This window comes from Bombyx mori, chromosome 27, assembly GCF_030269925.1.
Source record: "Bombyx mori chromosome 27, ASM3026992v2".
NCBI lineage: Eukaryota > Metazoa > Arthropoda > Insecta > Lepidoptera > Bombycidae > Bombyx > Bombyx mori.
The window spans coordinates 9,293,775-9,317,753 of NC_085133.1; the positions used below are offsets into that span (position 1 = coordinate 9,293,775).

Consider the following 23,979-nt stretch of genomic DNA (forward strand, 5'->3'; position numbering starts at 1 on the left):
ACACCAAAAAACTAAGTACTAATAGTATAAAAATTATTTTTACAAATAGATTCAGAGTTCGAAACATTAAGAAAAAAAAACTAAAAATACTAAAAAAATACTTTTGCAATTGAATAGTTCCAGCCTTCAAGGATAGCAAGAAACGCTTATTACGATAATTCAGAGCGACTTCAGGACAAGCCAAGAGAACAGTGTACCTAAAACTGATTTTGGCGAAAAAATATATAAACCATAAATCAAATTAGTTACACATTGTCTTTGGTAATAACAGAACAATAATTTCTAAGGATTTGTAATTTACCTAAGCATGAACGAAGTCTACCAGCTTATTGACCGAAGCACAGTTTTGAAAACTCGAATAGAGATGTGTGTGTTCAGACCACAGAATGCTTTTGTTCAAGGTGATTATAGAAGATAAGAAAAATTATCGATTCTCTTATTTAAATCAAGGGGTGAAAGGTTGTATTGTTGATCGAAGGATGAAAGGCATTTAAACGAAATTTTTGCAATTTTACGGTAGAGCCGTGTTACCGTAGAAATTAAAAAAATTGTAAAATATATCATATTAATTATAAAAAAATGTCAATAATTATAATTTTTTATTTTTTTATTTCTTTGTTTCTGTGTTTTTGTTTCTCTAATGTTTTAACTTGTTTATATTGGTGAGGACCTTTAATTGGCTTTTTGTTTCTATTATTTGTTACATTATTATACTATGTTGGCTGTTGGTTCTCCTTGTAGTAAATAAATAAATAAATAAAAAGTTTGTTATATTTTTTTTTTTTTTTATTGCCTTTGTAGGCAGACGGGCATACGGCCCACCTGATGGTGAGTGGTTACCGTCGCCCATGGACTTCACCAATGCCAGGGGCAGAGCCAAGCCGCTGCCTACCGCTTAATACTCTCCATAAGCCTCGTTTGAAGAAGGACATGTCATAGCGCTCGGGAAACACCGTGGAGGGGAGCTCATTCCATAGCCGGATGGTACGTGGCAAAAAAGAACTCTGGAAACGCACTGTGGATGACCGCAGTGGCTCCAGGTAGTATGGATGAACTCTACTCCGGTGGCGGGCGGTGCGATGGTAAAAACGAGATGCTGGTATCATCTCGAACAATTCCTCAGAGCACTCCCCATGGAACATACGGTACAAAATACAGAGGGAACCGAAGTCCCTCCGCAGACCCAGAGGCTCCAAACGATCCGAGAGAATGGGGGAATATACATATTTCATACTATATGTAAACTGTATATATCTGTTTATTGTATCTATATATTTTCTTTAATAATGTATTGTCTATAGCCGCAACATACCTGCAATATTTTTATATTTTCCAGAATTTCTGTAAATTAAACGGTTGTCTGGAAGAGATCGCTTTTAGCGATAAGACCGCCTATTTTATAAATTTATCTGCTTTTTGACTGTTTTTTTAATGTAAATTATGTTTTGGTGTGCATTATAGTGTATTCTCTCTTTCTCTCTCTCTCTCTCTCTCGTAACAAAAATACTTCTTCAGCTATTTCAATGGAGTAAACTTAATTAAAGTTCAAATTAAAAACATCGTACTTTTTATGCTAATATCAAATAAAACGCACCTTTAATTACAAAGATGTCGCGAGTTAAGCAAAATGTCGCTTAAGCCAAATAGCACTTTCGCCCCTCGATATGGTATAAAAAAGAATGACTTTAATAAAATAAATGGGGAATATCATTAAATCAGTCTAAATCAATATTCCTTATTAAGGATAACTCAAAAACTAGTGGTCGGATATTGACCAATGGTACCAGACAAAAAACACCAGCTTTCAATTCAAAAATGACTCGTAAAAATAGGGATACCCAAAATAAATACACAAATATACTTCTTCTGTTTTTGAAGTCTGTTAGAAACTCGCAACATGATTTATAGGTTTTTATTCGGGCGCTCATTAAATGTAATGTGTCAGTTTCCCCGCTGATGTCTATATAGTGAGTAGTAGTACAGTACCTAAATTATATACGATAAGGTGATTTTCTTCTACGAGGCTAGAGCTAAGAAGACTTTTAAAACCTCAACTATAGCTTTAGTTTAAGCCGTTTCTCTTTATCTCCACTGTATTTTACAAAATTTCGGGAACGTTCATTTTTGAGCTCCGTGTTCAGATACTATCATATTTTTTTATTGCTTAGACACGTGGACGAGCTCACGGCTCACCCGGTGTTATATAGTTACCAGAGTCCATGGACATCAGTAAATGTCGCTACTCATCTTGTGACATGAGTTCGAAGTCCCAATTTTATAGTACCACAGCTACGCCACCCTTCAACCCGAATTGCATTACTACTTAACGGCAGAAATAGGCAGGGTGGTGGTACCTACCCGTGCGTGCTAACAAGACTTCCTACCACCAGTAAATTCACGTGAGTTCCATGTTACAGATCGAAAAAAGCATTATTACAACGCAATGAACATTCGCGTTTCAAGATAAGAAAATATTTACTTAATTAATACGTATAATAATTAACCAGGGAATAGTCACACACGTCATCTGTTCCCAAAAATTAGGATTCTCTGTACTATTGGAACGGGAGACTGCCATGCATACTTATAGAACGTATCTAATGTATACATATATAGATATTTAACACCCGCACAAAGAGCAACAACATCTGTTCATCACACGAAGGTTTTCCCGATATGGCCCACGACCTAACAGTCAGGAGCGGTAACTACTGCTTAACTATGGGAACAACCAGGCAATAGGATGCAGGTAGCTTGTCCTCCTCCAATTTGCTTAAAAATAACCTTAAACTACTTCCTAACTTTCAATCACTAGTTCTACATTAATACATCTGTCTTCATTAAAATCGGTTCCATCTATTCAAACCGCGTAGCCCTTTGAAGGGTTCGTGCACAACTACGTCACTGACTACATAGTGCCGTTACGTGTATAAGCGGATCAGATGTACTGGGCGAACTGTAGCCAATACGTCGCGTTGAGCACTGAGAACAGTAGGGGGAAGAACACCCTTGAGAAGCGGTCGATGTTGATGGCTCGCATGCGGGCCTTAGCCGCCTCCGCCGCTTCCTACACCAGCAAGGACTTATACAGGTTTTTGTAGGAGATAAAGTTTTGAAGCAACTCGTCAACGACCAGTTCACTGGTGGTAGGACCTCTTGTGGGTCCGTACGGGTAGGTACCACCCCCTGCCTATTTTTGCCGTGAAGCAGTAATGCGTTTCGGTTTGAAGGGTGGGGCAGCCGCTGTAACTATACTTGAGACCTTAGAACTCATATCTCAAGGTGGATGGTGGCATTTACGTTTTAGATGTCTATGGGCTCCGATTACCACTTAACACCAGGTTTGAGGTTCGAGGCTGTGAGCTCGTCCATCCATCTATGCAATAAAATAACCTACCCATGCGGAGTCACACGAGGTCCTATCTTCAGAAAGTACGTATTTCATAAGGAAAATTGGTACCCGCTTGCGGGATTCGAACACCGGTGCATCTATTAACACGAATGCACCGGGCGTGCTATCCTTTAGGGATAGGAATCAGGGAAGAGAACCTTGAACTCTGCATATTATACCAATAAGTCCTTAATTTGTGTGTATCTTTGTCATCTGCCCCTAAGGTCCGGTTCGATAGGTCAGTTAATATGCTATACGTATAATAATTTGATTTTATCTCCTACGGTGATCGGTGGTACCCTCATTGCGATGTTTCCGGTAACCACATTGGTACTAAAAATGACCCAGGGTTTGGTTGTGGGCGCTGGCATATGAGCATCATATAGTCGTGACGCCTTTCAATTGACATGAAGGACAGTTAATGGATGACCCAGCAGGCAGCCACGGATGCTGCGTTTGAAAGGCAATCCGAAGTCTGTAAGAGTTTGATCTAACAATAAAACAATTGATGCACAAACAGTCCGTACCTTGGGCTTACCAGCGCCGTCTCCCAGGACGATATTCACTAGACAGTACTCCATCAGAGCCATAAACACGAACCTGTTGGTGTTGGATAAACAAACAATTTGAAGTATATATATAGCTCACGGCAAGTGGTTACTGAAGCCCGTTGGCATCAACAACGTAAAGGACGCCACCCAACTTGAGCTATAAGCTTTTACAGCACAATGCCCCACCCTTCAAACCGAAACGCATTACTGCTTCACGGCAGATATAGGCGGGTAGTTATGTAAATCGCAATTTCTTGGGCTTAGTTTTTATTACTTGGGTTAAATACCTGCGTGCTTGTGGTACTGGGTGATTCTGGTCCATTCAGACAGGTCATTAGTCTGCCTTTGAACGCAATAATACCGGAATACTCACACAGTACAAACAGACATAAATGCATCGACCGCTTTCAGATAAGACACGGGAGGTAGTTGCGCCTGGGACTTGGCGTGCTGAGTGGACAGGGTCAGCAGCGAGGTCACTCCCAGCGTTACCCGAGCTGGAGCCGCGTCGGGTTTTATCCAGAACGAGACCCACTGTAAGGAAAATTTAAACGAATTAGTCGTTGAAAGACCTTTTTGAAATTAATAATGAGGGGGTACTGTTTATAGGTAGTTTCGAGGTGTTGCCAACTTGGTCCAGACTGAAGGTGCCGTCACACAACTTCGTATACCATTGAAATCTCAGTTCCTGCGGAATAACGGCTACCCTCCCATGATACTGGAATATTACCTTGTACCAAACTGTGCAAGCTTACCAACACTATGCTATGAGGCTATGACATGTGTATAACGAGCGCTATGACATTTCCTTCTTCAAACGAGGCTTGTGGAGAGTGTTAAGCGGTAAGCAGCGGCTTGGCTCTGCCCCTGGCATTGCTGAAGTCCATGGGCGACGGTAACCACCCACCATAAGGTGGGCCGCATGCTCGTCTGCCTACAAGGGCAATAAAAAAAAACAAAAAAAAACACTCGCAACCAATTCGGCTGTAAATATAGTAAGTATTGAAATTTATTACTAAGCATATTATTACGAGCGGGGAGTCGGCATGAATAAATGAACTGGACAGAAATAATAATAGATGGATTTAATAAATATGACAATAATAATTAATAGTACACATCACTATGAAAATTCACTTTATCGCTTTCTTGAGGAGATCCACTCGCTTCGAACTCTTCCATCGTATTATGTTTGGCACACTTTTATAGTTTTATTTTATTTTTATTGTTTGTGTGCGTGGAGGAGCTCACGGCCCACCTGGTATTAAGTGGTTACCGGAGCCCATAGACATCAACAACGTAAATGCCGCCACCAACCTTAAGATATTAGTTCTAAGGTCTCAGCATAGTTACAACGGTTGCCCCACCCTTCAAACCGAAACGCATTACTGCTTCACGGCATAAATAGGCAGGGTGGTGGTACCTAACCGTGCGGACTCACAAGAGGCCCTACCACCAGTAAGTTGTTTCGACCATGTCTACCATTTTCCAGAACATTCCTGATGGAACATCTAACCTATATCGATAAAATTATCGGGACCATTGGAACACAATAGCTGACAAATATCCGTTTTTACCTTTTGATTACATATAATATATTATGGCGTTGCCCATACCGGCATAATTGTATTTAAAGTGTCATAAAGACGAATCCTCCAAAAGGTTTTGTTTTTTATTGTCAAGGGACCAAATCTCATGCTAGGTTCGTAGTAGTGTAGGGGGCGCGCTGGGTATTTGGCTCTGGACGGTCTGCAGAGGATCTGTCCTCGGGCCCAAGGATTTTTTTAGGGTCCTACCCACCAAACGACTCCCCTTGCACTCTCTCGTCCGATGTCGGATCTCCGTTATAGCTTTGATAATCTTTAGTTCAACGTCAGTTGTACTCATGTGTTTCTAATTTTTTTTATGAAGGATGGATTACTGGTGGCCCATTGGCTCAGCCAGGAGAGGATGGGGATTTGCTAACAGATGCCTGAGCACCTCCATAGGAGACTGTGTTTCTATTAACATAATAATATGTACGAAATCCCATTTTCACACTGTGAATCTTATATCTTTAAACGAGCAATTCTTGTATATAAATATATATATAATCGGAAACGGCTCCAACGATTTTCATAAAATTTAGTATACAGGGGATTTCGGGGGCGATAAATCGATCTAGCTACGATTTATTTTCAAAAAATGTTGTTTTATTCTTGTTTTCAATAATCAACTTTATCGATAATTTTGATTTTTTCTTTAAATAACCAGTTCATATTTTTTTATTATTCTGTTGGTAAGATCGAAAAATATTATTCATATTTTATCATTATAACAATATGTAATTCGTATTTAAATATAATTTTTAAAAAACACAATTTATCAAAAAAAAAATCGAGCAAAGCTCGGTCATCATCTAGTATAGCTTAACTGCTTTTACTTTGAAGAAAACAGTGTAATATACGCGTGAGAAGCGCCTACGATACCGCTGAGCTAGCTTTGGAACGACCGAAAATTATTCTTGGCCAATTGGATTACGGTTTAATATTCAAGTACACTTTATTTTTATCATAAATCCTTCATGACCGGAATTACAGGATTATAACGATAAAAGTTTAAATTGTGTAAACGATCAGATTAAAGTATAATTGAGACTCAAAACCGTGTCTCAAGGTTTTTATGATGGGTCAAGTTTTTACTGTTGGTAAGAATTTCTTGTGAGCGCGCTCGGGTAGGTACCACCACCCTGCCTATTTCTGCCGTGAAGCAGTAATGCGATTTGGATTTGAAGGGTGAAGCAGCTGTTGTACTGTTACAACTGAGACCTTAGAACGCTTGTCTCAAGGTGAGTGGCGGTATTGACGTTATAGTTGTCTATGGGCTTCGGTAACCATTTAGCACCGGGTGGGTCGTGAGCTCGTCCACCCATCTAAACAATAAAAAAATTTACACCAATGTCTATGGGCTACACTATTTGCGTAACACAAAAGTCTGTTTTGTAAAAACGCGTACGATTTTTTTTCAAGCAAATATCTTTATTTGTCGCATTGACCTAACTCGTCTGCCATAATAAATTCCAAGGTTAATTGTTAAAGCAATTTCTGAGGTTCTCGTGGCCTGCGAGATAAGACGCCCGGTGCAATCGTATCGGGTGATGCGACTGTACCGATGTTCGAATCCCGCAGGTAGGTACCAATTTTTCTATTATATGGTGGAATGATGATCTGTACAGGGTAGCTGGCAGGAGCTGGATGAAAGAAGCCGAGGATCGTGCTCAGTGGCGAACAATTGGAGAGGCCTATGTCCAGCAGTGGACTGCTATAGGCTGATGATGATGATGATGACTAAAATATGAACTGAATACGTATGAATACCACGAAGAAGGACATGCTTTTTTTGCGTGTTTGATTTTAAATAGTGTATTTAAATAGTTAAATGGCATAATTACTGGTGGTTAGGCGTTTTGTAAGCTCTATCACCGGTACACTAATGCAATACTAGGTGAACACTGCTCTGTGCTTTATTTCTATTCCATCAGCCCACAAACGTCCCCAGCTGGACATAGGCCTTCCCCATGCCTCCTCAGCCCCCAACCGATCCCAAGGCCCCAACCTCAAGTCATCGGGCTATCTTGTGGCAGACCTACCCATGCTACGTGTTCCGGAACGCTGTGTGCTTAATGAGAGTTTTTTAAATATTCGATCGCGTAAAAGTTAACGCAAGTATACAGTTGGAAAGTTGCCTTCGTTTGCCGCTAGGGGCGCTGTTCCAACTACGCACACAGCTCATTCTCCAGCGAATCCAACAGTCGCTTTTTAGGACACCTATCCGGGGAATTGGGCGGAGAGTGCTATTGAGACCTTAGAACTCTTATCTCAAGGTGGGTGGCAGCATTTACTTTGTAGATGTTTATGGGCCACCACTTAACAACATGTGGACCGTGAACTCATCCACCCATTTAAGCAATTAAAATAAAAGACAACCACAGCCAGACTAATCTGTTTTACTCCCGCAACTCAATCAAAAATAATTTCTTGAATGTTCTAGAAATTCAATTGTATCTAGAGTAGGTATTCTAACAGTCCCGACAATGTTCTCCCGTAATTCGTTCGGTTGTATGATGCTAAGTTCTCTAATGCTGACATCTTTTGCTTGTCACTTGTAGCATTTTAAAATATAAGATGATTTAGTCCGATAATTTTATTATTATAGTCTTATAGTGTAAGTTGATGTACAAAATAATATGTGGGAGTTGTGTTGCTTTTGTTTTTTTGTAACTTAAGTTTCTAAATTTCTCTTCTCTGTTCACTTTCTACATATATCTAGATATTAATACGTGAAGCAAAAACTTTGTATCCCTTTTTACGAAAATTACGCGGACGGAGGAGTATGAAATTTTCCACACTTATAGAGATATAGAGAAGAAGTGCACAATGTTAATATTTTTTTAAAATAATGCATAAAAGACACATTAAATAAAGAAAACACTACACACACTACATACCATGTATTTGACGCACACACGCATGCATACTATTTATTGTCAAACTTTTGTTCTTGACGTCTGTTGTCACATTGAGAATAGATTAAATATTGTTTGTCTTTGTTAATATTTATTGTTAATATTTTTTATAGTGTAGTCTTGGCGAAATTTGTGACTTTAGAAGTATAAAATACAATCATAATAGTGTACAAACTTACAATTCCAATTAATTATAGTCGAATTTCGATTACTGCGGGACCTCTAGTGTGATTTTAATTGTGGAAACATATTTGGTTATTGTTTTAGCTATTTTTTTTAAATATTACATGTTTGTGTTGTACTGTTTGTTTCCCAAATAAAAAAAAAAATTGGAAGCGCATTTAATTGCGTATTTAATTGACACGGAGACTCAAAAAGAGAAAACTAATGTATTTGTTCCGCTATCTTGAACACCTTCGAGATACTCACCGACATGATAACGATGAGGCAGGTCGGTATGTAAGTGTTGAAGAGGTGGTAGCCAAGTCGCCGCTTTAACTTGAAGATCACTTCCAGACAAGTGAAGTTACCTGAAATATCAAAATGAATACCTTTATTACTTTTTTTTATTCCTCAGTTGGGTGAATGAGGAAACGGCCCACCTGGTGTTAGTCGTTACGGGAACCCATAGATACCTGCCACCTAAATGCCACCACCCTTGAGATCTAGGTTCTAAGGTCTCAAGTATAGTTACAACGGCTGCCCTACCCTTCAAACCGAAACGCATTACTGCTTCACGGCAGAAATAGGCAGGGTGGTGGTGCCCACCCGCGCGGACTCACAAGAGGTCCTACCACCAGTAAAATGGTCTTGTCTGGTTTGACTGGTCAATAAATCAACTGGTAGTGTGGGGATCAGAAGGTGACACAGCTTGTGGCGACTCACTTACCCGCCACTAATTGGGCAACCGCCTTACAATTTGACAAAATCGCTGTCGCCTATGAATTCAGGCAATCATCTATTATTGTTGTTCAACACTTCGAAATCTAAAAAAACTGAGGGCAGTACCTACATATCGATATTCGCTGTGCTACCTATCGTTCGTGTCAGTGCTTTACTACTCCTATATGTTATTTCTTTATCGTACCACTCCTGTTATAGTTTGTTTGTGTAAATACTTATCTTCAATAAACTATTCAAAGCAGTACATATTTATACTCACTCTGTAAACCATCCTTCGTGTCAGCACCTACCTAATACAGTTAGAACAGTCTTTCCCAAAGTGGGCGATAACGCCCCCCTGTGGGCGCTGCAGACCTAAAGGGGGGCGGTAAGAGACCCAGAAAAATAATGGGGGCATTGTCTAGAAGCTTGAGAAGCGATTTGTAATGTCATTTAGGAGAACTCTTACTCTTAACTGAGCTCTCGCTGGTTTTTCAGTAGATGAAAAATGGGGGCGATAAAAATGAATTTATTCTCTAAGTGGGCAGTAGACAAGATAAGTTTGAGAGCCCCTGAGTTAGAAGCAGAACTAATACAACTGCATCTACAAGTTCTTTATCCCGGGAAAATGCAAAGTGTTTCTTTAATTTTGAATAACAAATTTAACGCGGTTAAAACCGCGCGGCATTTGTTATATATAATCCTTACTTAAATTCTACATGTGAAATTGTTGTGTTTGTTTGTCCTTCCTTCACGATGAAAGTAAGCAACGGATTTGGTATTGACTTAAGCTATCTTTTATCCCGAAAAAACATCTAATTCCCACAGAAAAACTGTATTATTAATAAGTGTATTATTACGTGGCGTTTTTCGTTCACCGCACGGATGAAGCTGCGGGTAGCGGTCATTAAAATATAATTGAGTCATCGACCTCATGTCTCAAGTCGGGTGAGGTCTATATGATATAATATTCACAGGTTCGATGTTCACTGAACTCGTCGAGCAAGGTACGAAAACAATTCAACGGTGCTACGTTTCCCTTGAAGTTTTTATCATAATCTATCACACACATTAAAGCAGATGAAAGGATCGCTAGATTGTAAAGTAGGACACAAACTCGTCTGATCTCTTTATGAGTCGCAGATTAAATTCTACATCGGTTTATTAATCTCTTATCTGTGCATTATACGATTTTATTAGCTAAGTCGTCGTGGCCTAAAGGATAAGACGTCCGGTGCATTCGTGTGCAGCGATGCACCGGTGTTCGAATCCCGCAGGCGGGTACCAATTTTTCTAATGAAATACGTACTCAACAAATGTTCACGCTTGACTTCCACGGTGAAGGAATAACATCGTGTAATAAAAATCAAACCCGCAAAATTATAGTTTGCGTAATCACTGGTGGTAGGACCTCTTGGGATTCCGCACGGGTAGGTACCACCGCCCTGCCTATTTCCGCCGTGAAGCAATAATGCGTTTCGTTTCGAAGGGTGGGGTAGCGGTTGTAACTATACTGAGACCTTAGAACTTATATCTCGAGGTGGCTGGCGCATTTACGTTGTAGATGTCTATGGGCTCCAGTAACCACTTAACACCAGGTGGGCTGTGAGCTCGTCCAGCCATATAATCAATAAATAAAAAATAAAAACCCACCCGTCCGCTTCGCTGGGCATTTAAAATAAACATTATTATTTCACACCCCACAAAGATTCTCATCATTAACGCCCCTGCAACTGGTGTAGGGAGTCCGACACTCATATAAATATTAGCCTATCCATTAGGTACATGTATTTTCTACATGGATACAAAGTTTCAAGTCAATCGGATGCATGGTTCAGTAGTTATAACGGAACATCCGTAAAAACCACTGTAGATTTATATATTAGTACAGACTATCCAGTCGCCGCATCTTCGCCCGGTCTCTTAAGAATATTGTGAAAAGCTCCTAATTTAAAAACACTCAGATTCTAGCAAGTCAAGCCTACCCATAATTAAAACGACTTTTACAAATTACTTACAGTTTTCGTAATCACGATCGACTGATGTAGTGACGTAGTACCTCAGACTACTAAAATAAAATCAAAGCTGATTTACGTAAGAGTATTGTACAAAATAAAGAGCAGCTAAGGATGTTACCGGTGGAGTAGACTTGGGTGCAGTCAGCAGTTCTATTCTGCACGAGCTCCAGTTGAGGCAGCTCTATGTTCTCGTCGACCACGAGCGGCACCTCGGGGTCCCACTGGAAGACCAGGTCGTCGGTCGTGTGCGACACTGGACAGCAAACATTCGAATTATTTAAAAACAAAATCAAACACACACTTGTACATAAAAGGTAATAAAAAACTTCGATTGAATAAAATCAGCGATTGAAATTTACGTTTATATTTAATATTTCTTCTTTTATTTAATGATTAGCTTTTGCCCGAGACTCCGTCTGCGTGGAATAGTTACTTTGGCATAACGCTAAATTTTACCGCCACCTAATTTGCGTAGAAAGTGAAAATATTTTTGAATTATAGAATGTTAAGGAACTATTTAAACCCCTATTTTGAATCATTTTTTATTGGTGCTCCACTAGTATTGGCCTTACCGAGATGTTATATATCGTGATGTTATGTTTTACTGGTGGTAGGACCTCTTGTGAGTCCGCGCGGGTAGGTACCACCGCCCTGCCTATTTCTGCCGTGAAGCAGTAATGCGTTTCGGTTTGAAGGGTGGGGCAGCCGTTGTAACTATACTGAGATCTTAGAACTTATATCTCAAGGTGGGTGGCGCATTTACGTTGTAGATGTCCATGGGCTCCAGTAACCAGTTAACACCAGGTGGGCTGTGAGCTCGTCCACCCATCTAAGCAATAAAAAAAATAAAAAAATAAAAATATAGCCTTCCTCAATAAATGGGTTATCTAATACTGAAAGAATTTTTCAAATCGGACTAGTAGTTCCTGAGATTAGCGCGTTCAAACAAACAAACTCCTCAGCTATATAATATTAGTATTGATACCAACAAGGTGATCAGGTGATCAAGGTGACCAATTCAGAATATCAGCGAATTGATAACAAACTACATAATAAAATTCACCTCACTTAGGCACAAACGACATTGCAATACTTAAAAATATCCTGAAATTTATAATAATAATAACAAATTTTATGATCCACTTTAACTCATCCATTAAATTAGCAAATTAGTTTTAAAAACTACAACAAACTAGATTTTTTTTTGATAAAACTTGATTCCATTTCTTTAAATTAATTTTGATAAACTTGCTTAGCTGAGTTAAAATCCATACCAATTTTTTCTAATACCTACATCAAAGGTCATCGATCAGGAAAAACATAAATTTCTTAACTTATAATTAAATCACAAAATTAAATGTTCTCCATATAGTCTTATATAAAAAAACCCTTGCAAACTATGCAACAATTTGAAATTATGCCGGCAGGAGGTTTGTGTGGACACAGACCAGTACAGCTAGGTATCTGCTGCCAATTTCGGCTGCAATGCAAACATCAGCTTCGCTTTTAAAGATGGGAGACAAGTCGTTACAATTAAGGCTTAGGCCTCATGAGATGTGCTCCGCACTAAACACTTCACTTTCCCCCTTTGCCTTTTCATGAGAAAAGGCCTATTATGGCCCGTCATACCGTATGACGTATACCAGCTTCGATAACCACATCTGCACATTACCCAAAAAGTACTATCTTAAAATAGATCTCTTGTGTGCTTCACCCACTTCTAATGTCTATCACTGAATCAAAAGTAGCTGTCTTAGAGCTCGATCCTCAAAGTACATTTACAAGCATTCATAATATCACTCAAATGATTGTTTTTAACGAACCTTACCCAAAAAGTACTATCTTAAAATAGACCTCTTGTGTGCTTCACCCACTTCTAATGTCTATCACTGAATCAAAAGTAACTAGCTGTCTTAGAGCTCGATCCTCAAAGTACATTTACAAGCATTCATAAGATCACTCAGACGATTGTTTATAACGAACCTTACCCAAAAAGTACTATCTTAAAATAGACCTCTTGTGTGCTTCACCCATTTCTAACGTCTATCACTGAATCAAAAGTAACTAGCTGTCTTAGAGCTCGATCCTCAAAGTACATTTACAAGCATTCATAAGATCACTCAGACGATTGTTTATAACGAACCTTACCCAAAAAGTACTATCTTAAAATAGACCTCTTGTGTGCTTCACCCATTTCTGACGTCTATCACTGAATCAAAAGTAACTAGCTGTCTTAGAGCGCGATCCTCAAAGTACATTTACAAGCATTCATAAGATCACTCAGACGATTGTTTATAACGAACCTTACCCAAAAAGTACTATCTTAAAATAGACCTCTTGTGTGCTTCACCCATTTCTAATGTCTATCACTGAATCAAAAGTAGCTGTCTTAGAGCTCGATCCTCAAAGTACATTTACAAGCATTCATAAGATCACTCAGACGATTGCTTATAACGAACCTTACCCAAAAAGTACTATCTTAAAATAGACCTCTTGTGTGCTTCACCCACTTCTAATGTCTATCACTAAATCAAAAGTAACTGTCTTAGAGCTCGGTCCTCAAAGTACGTCTACAAGCATTCATAAGATCACTCAGACGATTGTTTATAACGAACCCTCAAAACGTTACCCGAGAATCCCCTTGGTGATAAAATCTCCCCGACTCGCAACGGTCGAGGACTCTTGGCCCACATTCCTGCCCTCAAAGGCATCAACTGTATCGCTGCGACCTTTACGTACGCTTTACTCTTGAGTATGTAACGTGCCTCTCAGGGGACTACGTATAACAACCTCTTTCAATGTTTTTAAGTAGAACGGGAAATGGAATAAATAGGATTGTCGTCGAAGAAAAATTTCGTCGTGGCTTTTGAAGGTTCCGAATTCGTATGTGATTTTCGATGTACAAATTCAAAGGTATGTGAAAGCCACTTAGAATTGTGGAGCTCAGAATGCAAAACCGATAATCCACGTACTACGTTTTTCGTATGGAATTATCGCGTCATTACGGATCTTCCCGATCCATTAACGGTGCTTTTAGGTACCACAAGCACCAGTCACAGTCCTCGTCGAGCCCATCGCTTGCGACGAAGCGCTCGATGGGCGAATTAACCCATAGACACAGCCCACTGAGTTTCTCGCCGGATCTTCTCAGTGGGTCGGTTTTCCGATCCGGTGGTAGATTCTGCGAGGCACTGCTCTTACTAGAGCCAGTGTTAGCAACACTCCGGCTTGAGCCCGGTGAGCTCACCTACATGCTATGGCGAAGCTGAAATAAGGCTATCAGCATAAGTAGGGAAAAAATTGAATTATGGAATTATCAAACAATATTAAATTCAAAAGACTTTTACAATTTAAATATGAACAAGACAATTTAAATACGAACACAATCTACCAGTTAAATGATTTTGGTGGCACAGTTTGGTCTGTTTCTTAAACACACACTGGTAAGATCAAGTGTCCTTAGTGCGAGTTTTTTAACGCTCTCGATAGCGTAAAAGTTAACTCATTTTTGTATAGAGTTGGAACGTTTACCTACGTTTGCTGCTAAGGGCTCTGTTCCAACAAACAAACAAATGTGTGCTGTATTCTCCGAGTAGTGAGAAATGTTTTCGAGAATTCAGTAGCGCTGTTATTGCCGCAGACATGTACCTCAATAGCAGGCTCAGTTTAGGTCCTCCAGGCAGAAGACACCAAAAAATATCAAAACAACTTTTTTATCGATGAAAATCCTTGATCATAATTAGAAGTTGGAGTGTATGCGGTGTCGGCGCTACTCTAGTGCCACTCCGGGACACAAGAAGAGCGTAACGAGCGGCGTCGAGAACATTCTGATGACACTCGACACTTTGCATAGACACCGACATTATATAGGCGGAGATAAGAGCGAGATATTTTTGGAAAAAACTCCTTGTTTGCTGTGCTTCAGATATATTTGGAGACTAAGTGAGATGTTTCAGTGAGGAATATTACTTACGTGTCAGTCATGTGGCTATTAGATGGAAGTCACTTCTAGTCTTGGTGCAAGTACCTCTTTGTGTCAGGAGATTGGTTAATTCTTTTTTTTTAAGACCATCAACTCAAACAATATTAACAATTACCAATATTAAGATGAAATAAGATAAGTCATTGAGTTTGAACCAATTAGACATTATTTTTGATTGCGTAAAAGGTAATGTTAAAACGGTGGCTTTTTCCTCTACCTGGTAGCCTAAGAGGCTATTCCAGACACCTACGCCTGGACGGTTAGGTGAGCTCTGTGATTTGAAGTTTTTGATTTCAACTATAAAATCATTTTAAACGACAGGAATGAGACGTTCTGGGACAGAATATTGGTACTACAATAATGTACTGATACAGTACAAGATATATTTAGAAACTTCATAAAATGCTCGCATTAAGCATTGCATGAATTAAATTAGTTACAGTGTGAATCATTTGTCGTTCGGAGTGTGTGGCGGTTTGACTATCACGTCCCTAGTATTGTTGATGCGAATTAGCGAAAGTGACCATATTATACCATGGGCTCCATGTTCAAGTGTCTTTGACGACAATAAACTCGTACAGACATCAAGAAAAATACCATAATGTCACTAGTTAAAGTTATATTCATTCATCATTAAGATTCGATTCGACCTTTGGGTCTACTGTCGTTGTTCGTAAGCTACTCGCTAACTTTCACCACCAACAACATCCCTTAATGCACAAGTTAGGCAAACTCTTGGAAACTAACGACAAACAGCAAGCCTATCAGTTTCAATGAACAGACTATCGGTCGAATCGGTTTAGCGGACACATCGCCGCCAGTAGTATCACCACCCGTCTTAAAACTTCCTTTTTTTTTAAACCTATGCTAATGATAGCCTTGAGAGGCTATATCAGCTTCGCCCTAACGCGTAGTTGAGCTCACGGGGCTCAAGCCGGAGTGTTGCTAGCACTGGCCCTAACAAGAGCAGTGCTGTATCGGAAACGCGACTGAGAAGATCCGGTGAGAAACTCAGTGAGATGTGTCTGTGGGTTGATTCGCTCGACGAGGACGGTGATCGGTAAAAAACTTCCTATTAAACGGAAAACGAATGAAAATGTTCGTTGATGCAAGCACTAACCATATAATAAATATATACATTAGACTTTACAAGCAGTCCTCTGTGCATATATTCCATTAAGGCAGACGAGACAACTTTTCATGGGTGCTTATGCTACAGACACCAATACGAAGAGGCTAGTGGACTTTTTAAATTCCAGTTGAAACATCAATTTGCGAAGAATTGGTGGATATGGCTTGAGAAATCTAAAGTAGCACATTCTAAGTACTTTCGGTTAAGAACCACCCTGCGTGTTTCTCCCGTGAAGCAGTAATGCGTTTCGGTTCGAAGGGTCAGATAGCCGTTGCACTTTGATAACTCAGACATTAGAACTCATATCCTCAGGTGTGTGGCGTTATTTACGTTGTATATGACTATGGGCTTCGGTAACCAGTTAGCACCAGATGGGCCGTGACCTTGTCCGCCCATTATCATTCTCCTACCCTGAGGTCGGCGCGACATCTTTTCTCCTTCCGTACTCCTCTATCATATGTCATTTCTTCGCTCACTCCCCTCTTATACATATCGTCTTTCACGCAATCCATCCACTTCTTCTTAGGTCTACCTCTGCTTCTATAGCCTTCCACATTCATAGTTAACACTCTCTTACCAACCTCATTGCCATTTCGTCTCATCACATGTCCATACCATTCCAAACTTGTCCACCCATCTAAGCAATAAAAAAAACGAATTAGCTTATTACTTACGACTCTCCATCTGCAGTTTGCACTCCTGCGTATCGTGAGGGTAAATGAGGAAGTTCATAGCGCAAGACAGCCTCAACGTCAGCTTCACCATGTACAGTATGGTCTTGTCCTTGTACAGCCACACGTAGTGGTTCGGTATGGTCATCGTCTGAAACGTCACCGACTTGGCGTTCTTGAAGAACGAGTCTGGGCGCCACATGTGTTTCAGCCAGTCCACTTCTAACAGCCTAGAAGGTGGTAAATTAACATTTCATCTCGCTGCTAAGTTTTTTTTCACGCAAGCACATTACTCATTGACGCCGTGTTGAATTGGGCGATGAAGTGAATATTCCTTCAACAATCTTTATGGGTTATTTGAACTCAATTCCCAAAATGTATAATAGAATTTTCGATAGGTTGGACGCGGGTATAAATAACAAATAAGGCCTATAAGACCTTCGTTTTGAAATCACATGTATTTAATTTCGAAAGATTGAATATTAATGAGGGTTCATTACCGATATTCAGAAGTCATGTTCTCTGGCAAGCGTAGACGAAAATCTTTCCACGTCTGTGCGAAGAATATATCCGCAGCGTAGGTCTGTTGTTAGAAATTAATACGTTTCCTTAAAATTATCTCTAACGAACAGAACTTACATTAGTAATAATTTTTTTCAAGTTGAAACTGGCATAGCTCCCACTATGTTCACGCTGTTATCATTGGCGTTGCCCATGGACAATAGTTACCACTTTTTGTCTCTTTTCAATCTAAGACATATCTATAGACATATGTTGCATAGCGGCTGTCCGAAACTTTTAAGCCTTTGAAGAGGGCCTTGCACCAGAAATAGGCAAGGCTTGAGTTTCTACGCGTCCGGGCTCACAATACGGTATACGAGAGCTTTTTTGTAGCTCTTTTCTGCTACGAAGCATTCGTGCAGTCTGATCTCAATATTTGGGTCACCGTATGCTACAGAGACCTCCAGAGAGCTCCAATGAAACCACCAGTGGACTCCAGTGAAATCATATGGTTATCCTATGAAGCCCAAGATTGTGAAACTATTCCTGAAATTACTTAAAAGACCAAAACATACATTAACAAACAAAAGCAGGTAAATTTAGGCAATCTAGGCGTTTAGTAACAGAAATCGTCATAATTACTTCAGTGCGCCGCGTAGGGCACCGGTGACCTATATAACATTCAACGTCTTAAAGGAAGAAAAGTTACGTCATGAAACCCTATCTATGTCCATACTATTTTGTTAGTAATTCTTGATCACTCATACCGATCATACATAATCGATTGCAAGTATTTACAATTTAGTCATTAGTTTAATATTTCAAGTAACATCAATAACTATAATAATATATTTATATAAAAAAATGTCCAGCAGTGGACTGCCGCAGGTTGATGATGATATATATAAAAATGAAATGCTGTTCGTTAGTCTCACTAAAACTCGAGAACGGCTGGACCAATTTGGCTAATTTTGGTCTTGAATTATTTGTGAAAGTCCAGAGAAGGTTTAAAATACGGAAATGCTCGGAATTAAGTAACAATAATAGTTTTGTTTTTCCTTTGATGTGTCCCCCGTCGGACGGATTTCTTTTGTTTGTATTAAGTTTATTTTATACAAAAGTTTAGGTCTTTTATTTATCGATTGAGGCACTACGAAGTCTGCCGGGTCAGCTAGTAAAAAATAAAAACTATTAATACCGACTTATTCGTTTAGAACGACTCACCATTGAGTTCTCGTCTATGGAGTCTAAACCCATTACTGTGACGTGGAAGTTCACGGTGGTGGGCTGGTCGTTGATCTTAGGAGGGCGCATCTTGTCGTACAGTCGGGGGTCATCAGGAAGGAGGTCTTGGAAGGTCAGGAGTGTTGACCTAGGGATAAATGAACTTAACAATATATAGAAAAACATGATGAGAATTGCATTTTTCATCTAAGTTGAAGCTAATTAAAAAGAAACGTTTTTGACATAAAAAAATTTTAAAAAGCAATGCTGCGTACGATGCTTGAGTAAGCTGATTTATAATCTCAACGAATTAATTTCATATACCTAATTATTTAAATTACTTTTGAGGTTTTATTTCGCTATTTCGCGTGTTTTGAGAAAGTGTTTTTGCTATTATAAAGTCACACGTACTAAGTGTCTTTTTTTCTATCTATTTGCTTGTAGCCTAAGGAGCTAAACTACGCACAGGCGGATAATTGAGCTAACCAGGTCAACTTGAGAGAACTTGGTAACACTAGCCCTGACAAAATCACTCCTTCGGTGAGTCTACCGCCTCATCTCAATCGCGGCAGAGATGAAAATGCGGTGAGAAACTCAGTGGGTTGTGTCCGTACGCTACGTTGTGCCTCAAAGCATCCAGAATGAATCTGAAGGATCCGATAAGACATGTTTTGGGCGACGGCGGTTTTGCGTTATCCCGTCGCTTGGGTCGGATATCTAATTAACAGTGGCCACGCTAAGAGGGTCGTCATGATACGCCGCGTTTTCAAAGAAACTTGCGTCAGTAAGCAAAATTTTCAAATGGCTTCGAATAACACTTTAGTCGACCGTAAAACAGGAAAACTGTATAGTATTAGAAACGTCGGATATAATGTAATCATAATTAAAAACTGCGTTATAACTAATAGAGTCGAGGAGGCTACATTAGACAAAATGCTAGATTCAACCGAAGCAGTGGTTTTAATTATGTTTTGCGGGGAACGAAAATCGAAGAAAATATGTTGAAATTGAAAAATTAAGAAATTGTACCATTTTAATAAAAATACAGACAAATGATTATTGGTGCTGACCACTAGATGAGTCCACAGATGACACAATTAACTCCTAATTTTGTGTTATGTGTACATGTTACAGATTATTCCAGATTTCATGAGATTTGTAACCGGCGTACAAGCATCACTGTGACATCAATAGATGTACCTAATTAGTACGATTAAGTAGTTAAACATTTTCAACTAGTCTGGTTTAATGCCGGGAACGTGAGTAGATACAAAGAAAAGTTAATGTTTTGTTTTAACTAAATTTATCAAGCGCAATATTCCAACCTTCCTATTCGAATTCAGTTTCATAATTCTATTTCGAAGGTAGATAAAGTTTTATACGGAAAATCGTTTGAAAATTGAATTGACCCGTTTCCCTATTCTAAATTAAAGCCAAAAGGTATTCTATGGTACTCACTGCGCGTAACACAAGTCGGTAGCTCCCAGCCAAAGTCGTAGCAAAGCAGTCGTAAGCCACAGCAGCTTTCCAGCCGCCATATTAGAAGATATTTAAAAAAAATCAACGGTTCTCAAAAGCATAATCTTAAATTTATTTGTTTTTTATTATTCTCTAATTTCAGAAAATTTAATGCATTATTCAAATTTATATCTATACACTTTACACAAATAATCAGATATGAAATTGGTTTTTTTTTTCAAAAGTTTTCAGCAATATTCTTACTATATAGCAACATTAACGATTACTAAAAGCGCGCGAATTTTGACAGTTGTCGGGAAAACCGCGGGACAAGTAATGACGGATACAGCAATAAAATTTTACTCATAACCGGTGTCTTTAAAATTGTGACATGCGCATTAATAATACGAAAGAAATTCGATGTTTTGTTTCTGTCGACATATTATTAATAAAATTGTTTGCTGTACATACTTGACGGTGGGATAGCACCGGTTGAAATCCAAAGGAGACTTGGACATTACGTTTCAGAGTAGGTGGTCATTAGTCGACATTCGCCGGTGTTTATACCGGTAAATACATGATGCTTGAACTCAAATTCATTATATCTGCAGTAATGAAAAACTGTATCTTTGTGTTTTGTATTTTGCTACAAAAATAACATGCAAAGGGTGAACTAAATTTAATTTTATATTTCTCCCATTTACAAGCTTATTAATTCTTCCGCTTAGTAAAGAGCTACATTCGCAGTACGTGCTCAAGGGCCGGTGAGCTGAAAGCCAATAATAGGCCAGGAACTGAACCCGGCTGAGGCCACTTGACCGATCTGACTCCGCTACGATTCTTGCGACGTGTCGCATTATTGATGCTAATTTGTGCGTTAAATTGCATTCAGTATGCTGACAATATTTTTTACAAGTAAGTATAGGGGTGCCTTTCGGTCATTGAATTAGTATACATCTAGACTAAATGCTAATATCGATCAGATAAATGAGTGACGATGTTATGGACTATTTTATTAGAATTTATGTTATCAGAATAACCCTTCTACTCAGTTCATAAAATACTTAGGTATAACTATTGATATCATGCACCCCACGCTTTTTTTATACTTAGTTTGGCCATAAATACTGTTACAATTAAAAATAAACAAAATATTACATTTGAATTTGGAATCTGTCATTTTTATATGATTGCTCATTGAGTTTTCTCATGTTGGCGCCAATACATTGTACAATATTTTGCGATATTAAAATGGAGTGGGGTGACAAAGAGAACCGAATCGCTGTGATTGCATTACACAAAGTAGGTATAGACCCAATGCAATTTTTAAAACTCTCCATACGCTTGTTATTAGTTAAATGTTTGTGTATCGGGCTATTAATAGGTGCAATGAGACCTCCTCTGTTTGTGACAGAAAAAGATCTGGCCATCCACGTAGTGTTCGTACGAAAAAGGTGGTCAAAGCAGTAAGGGAAAGAATTCGAAGAAATCCTGTCCGAAAGCAAAAGATTTTATCTCGAGAGATGAAGATAGCACCTAGAACCATGTCGCGTATTTTAAAAGATGACTTAGGACTTGCAGCCTATAAGAGACGTACTGGTCATTTCTTAACTGATAATTTAAAAGAGAATAGGGTGGTAAAATCGAAACAACTACTGAAGCGATACGCAAAGGGAGGTCATAGAAAAATTTTGTTTACGGATGGAAATTTTTTACAATTGAGCAACATTTTAACAAACAAAATGACGGTATTTATGCTCAAAGCTCTAAGGAAGCTTCCCAATTAGCCGACAGAGTGCAACGTAGGCACTATCCGACTTCAGTGATGGTTTGGTGGGGTATTAGCAATGAAGGAGTGACTGAGCCATACTTTTGTGAAAAAGGTATCAAAACATCGGCACAAGTGTATCAAGATACCATTCTTGAGAAGGTAGTGAAGCCCCTTAACAACACCATGTTCAATAATCAAGAATGGTCCTTCCAGCAAGACTCGACGCCAGGTCATAAAGCTCGGTCTACGCAGTCTTGGTTGGAAACGAACGTTTCGGACTTCATCAGAGCTGAAGACTGGCCGTCGTCTAGTCCCGATCTTAATCCGCTGGATTATGATTTATGGTCAGTTTTAGAGAGTACGGCTTGCTCTAAGCGCCATGATAATTTGGAGTCCTTATAACAATTCGTACGATTGGCAGTGAAAATTTTTCCCATGGAAAGAGTGCGTGCTTCTGTTGATAGCTGGCCTCAACGTTTAAAGGACTGTATTGCAGCCAATGGAGACCACTTCGAATAAGCTTTTTATACTTTAAATTGTTTTATATTTATGTATTAAACTAACACACTGTAAAAGTAATAAATGTTATTTGCCATAGATTTTTTTTTTCCTTTGTCTCAGTATTTATGGCAAGACTAGGTATAGTGCAGTCTCGCAGTGACGGATTTTGGCTTGATGCCGCCCTAGGCCATGTTTATCGCGCCGCCCTTATACTTAGAATAAATTTTATTTATTTTGATCCAATATTTTTATTTTAAATTTCAAATAACTTTTTTTTTAAAAAAATTAATCTGGACTCATTTTCAAATGAGACTGTCTGTCTATGGAACGCCACGTCGTACAAGGTAGGGTGGACGGTACAAGACCGCACAAGAGGTTGTCAATGCGGTGAACCTACCAAATGAAAGATAGAGTGGGAGGTCCCCTAAATGAGTGCTGTAGGATGGCCTCGAGCAGGGAGAGATGACGGGACATATTGAAACGCGTCAAGTGTGCCCCTTCCAACACTCTATCACCTTCACGACCACTGTGTCAAGAGTGACACGATTGACAAAAAAATAACAGGTTTATTTTATAAGCTCGACAATGGCAACAATAGCACGCACGAAGCTAATTGCCACACATAAAAATGAATAGGAAGAAGACTCTTCACATAAAACAGATTCGAAAGAAGTTTTACGTATGACAAATTTCTTAATTTTTTTCATTATCTCCATCACTTACATCTATCAAGTACTAAACCAAGCACATCGATATAAATCTAAACTAGCGAGAAGTGATACTAGTGAAAATCGGGATTAATGAACTCAACGTCTCAAATAACATTATTTAAAGGCTTTAAGGTGTGGTCTGGTGTGTAAATTGGAGTCGGTATCTAAATTCCTACAGCTCCTATTGTTTTCTAATTAATTCCATTGTGGGATCCAAACTAAATCAACTTTACCTCGGATTACCAGAACCCCACCGTTTATTCTTTGTCGCTGCTGTGGATATCAATATCGGATCTTTTTATTATATATACTGGGTGTTCGGAGACCGCTTCCGAAAACAATGACAGATGGGACGGAAAAAAAATTGATCCTGATTTTAAAAAAAAAATCATATTTATAAAACGTTTTATTAGCATTATTTACGCTCCATCATGTTAGTACAGACAAATGAAATGATAGTTTCATAAAAAAATTATTATTTTACTTAAAAAACCAGCAATGAAACACAAAATAAAAAACAGCTGATGCTCGGATCAACGAACGCCCGGGCGCGCGGTCGCGGCTTTTCTTTTACACGCATAAAGGCGGGCGCGGCGTTGATACCGCGTTCCCCAAAATTTACAACTTTTTAGGTACAAAAATTCCTTTTTTGGAAGCAGTCTCCTAACAGCCAGAATATGTAT

General features: G+C 39.0%; 1 protein-coding gene across 1 annotated transcript; it reads right to left on the bottom strand.

Annotated features, from left to right (window-relative positions):
• Positions 1–1,320: 1,320 nt before the first annotated feature.
• Positions 1,321–20,625, bottom strand: LOC101747077 (glycine receptor subunit alpha-2). The gene is made up of 9 exons (XM_012691038.4): positions 20,315–20,625; positions 18,857–19,004; positions 17,632–17,714; positions 17,135–17,361; positions 11,465–11,599; positions 8,876–8,976; positions 4,316–4,476; positions 3,919–3,991; positions 1,321–3,067 (listed from the first exon to the last, which is right to left on the bottom strand). Exons 1-9 carry the CDS (start codon positions 20,392–20,394, stop codon positions 2,939–2,941), a joined length of 1,137 nt encoding a protein of 378 aa, XP_012546492.1. The 5' UTR covers positions 20,395–20,625; the 3' UTR covers positions 1,321–2,938.
• Between the last annotated feature and the right edge of the window lie 3,354 nt (positions 20,626–23,979).

Coding starts and splice junctions, on each gene's coding strand:
- LOC101747077 (XM_012691038.4), bottom strand. CDS start 20,394: ATGGCGGCTGGAAAGCTGCTGTGGCTTACGACTGCTTTGCTACGACTT. Junction 17,715..18,856: donor CCATAGACGAGAACTCAATG/GTGAGTCGTTCT, acceptor TTCTAACAACAG/ACCTACGCTGCGGATATATT. Junction 11,600..17,134: donor CAAACTGCAGATGGAGAGTC/GTAAGTAATAAG, acceptor TTTGCTGTCCAG/TGTCGCACACGACCGACGAC.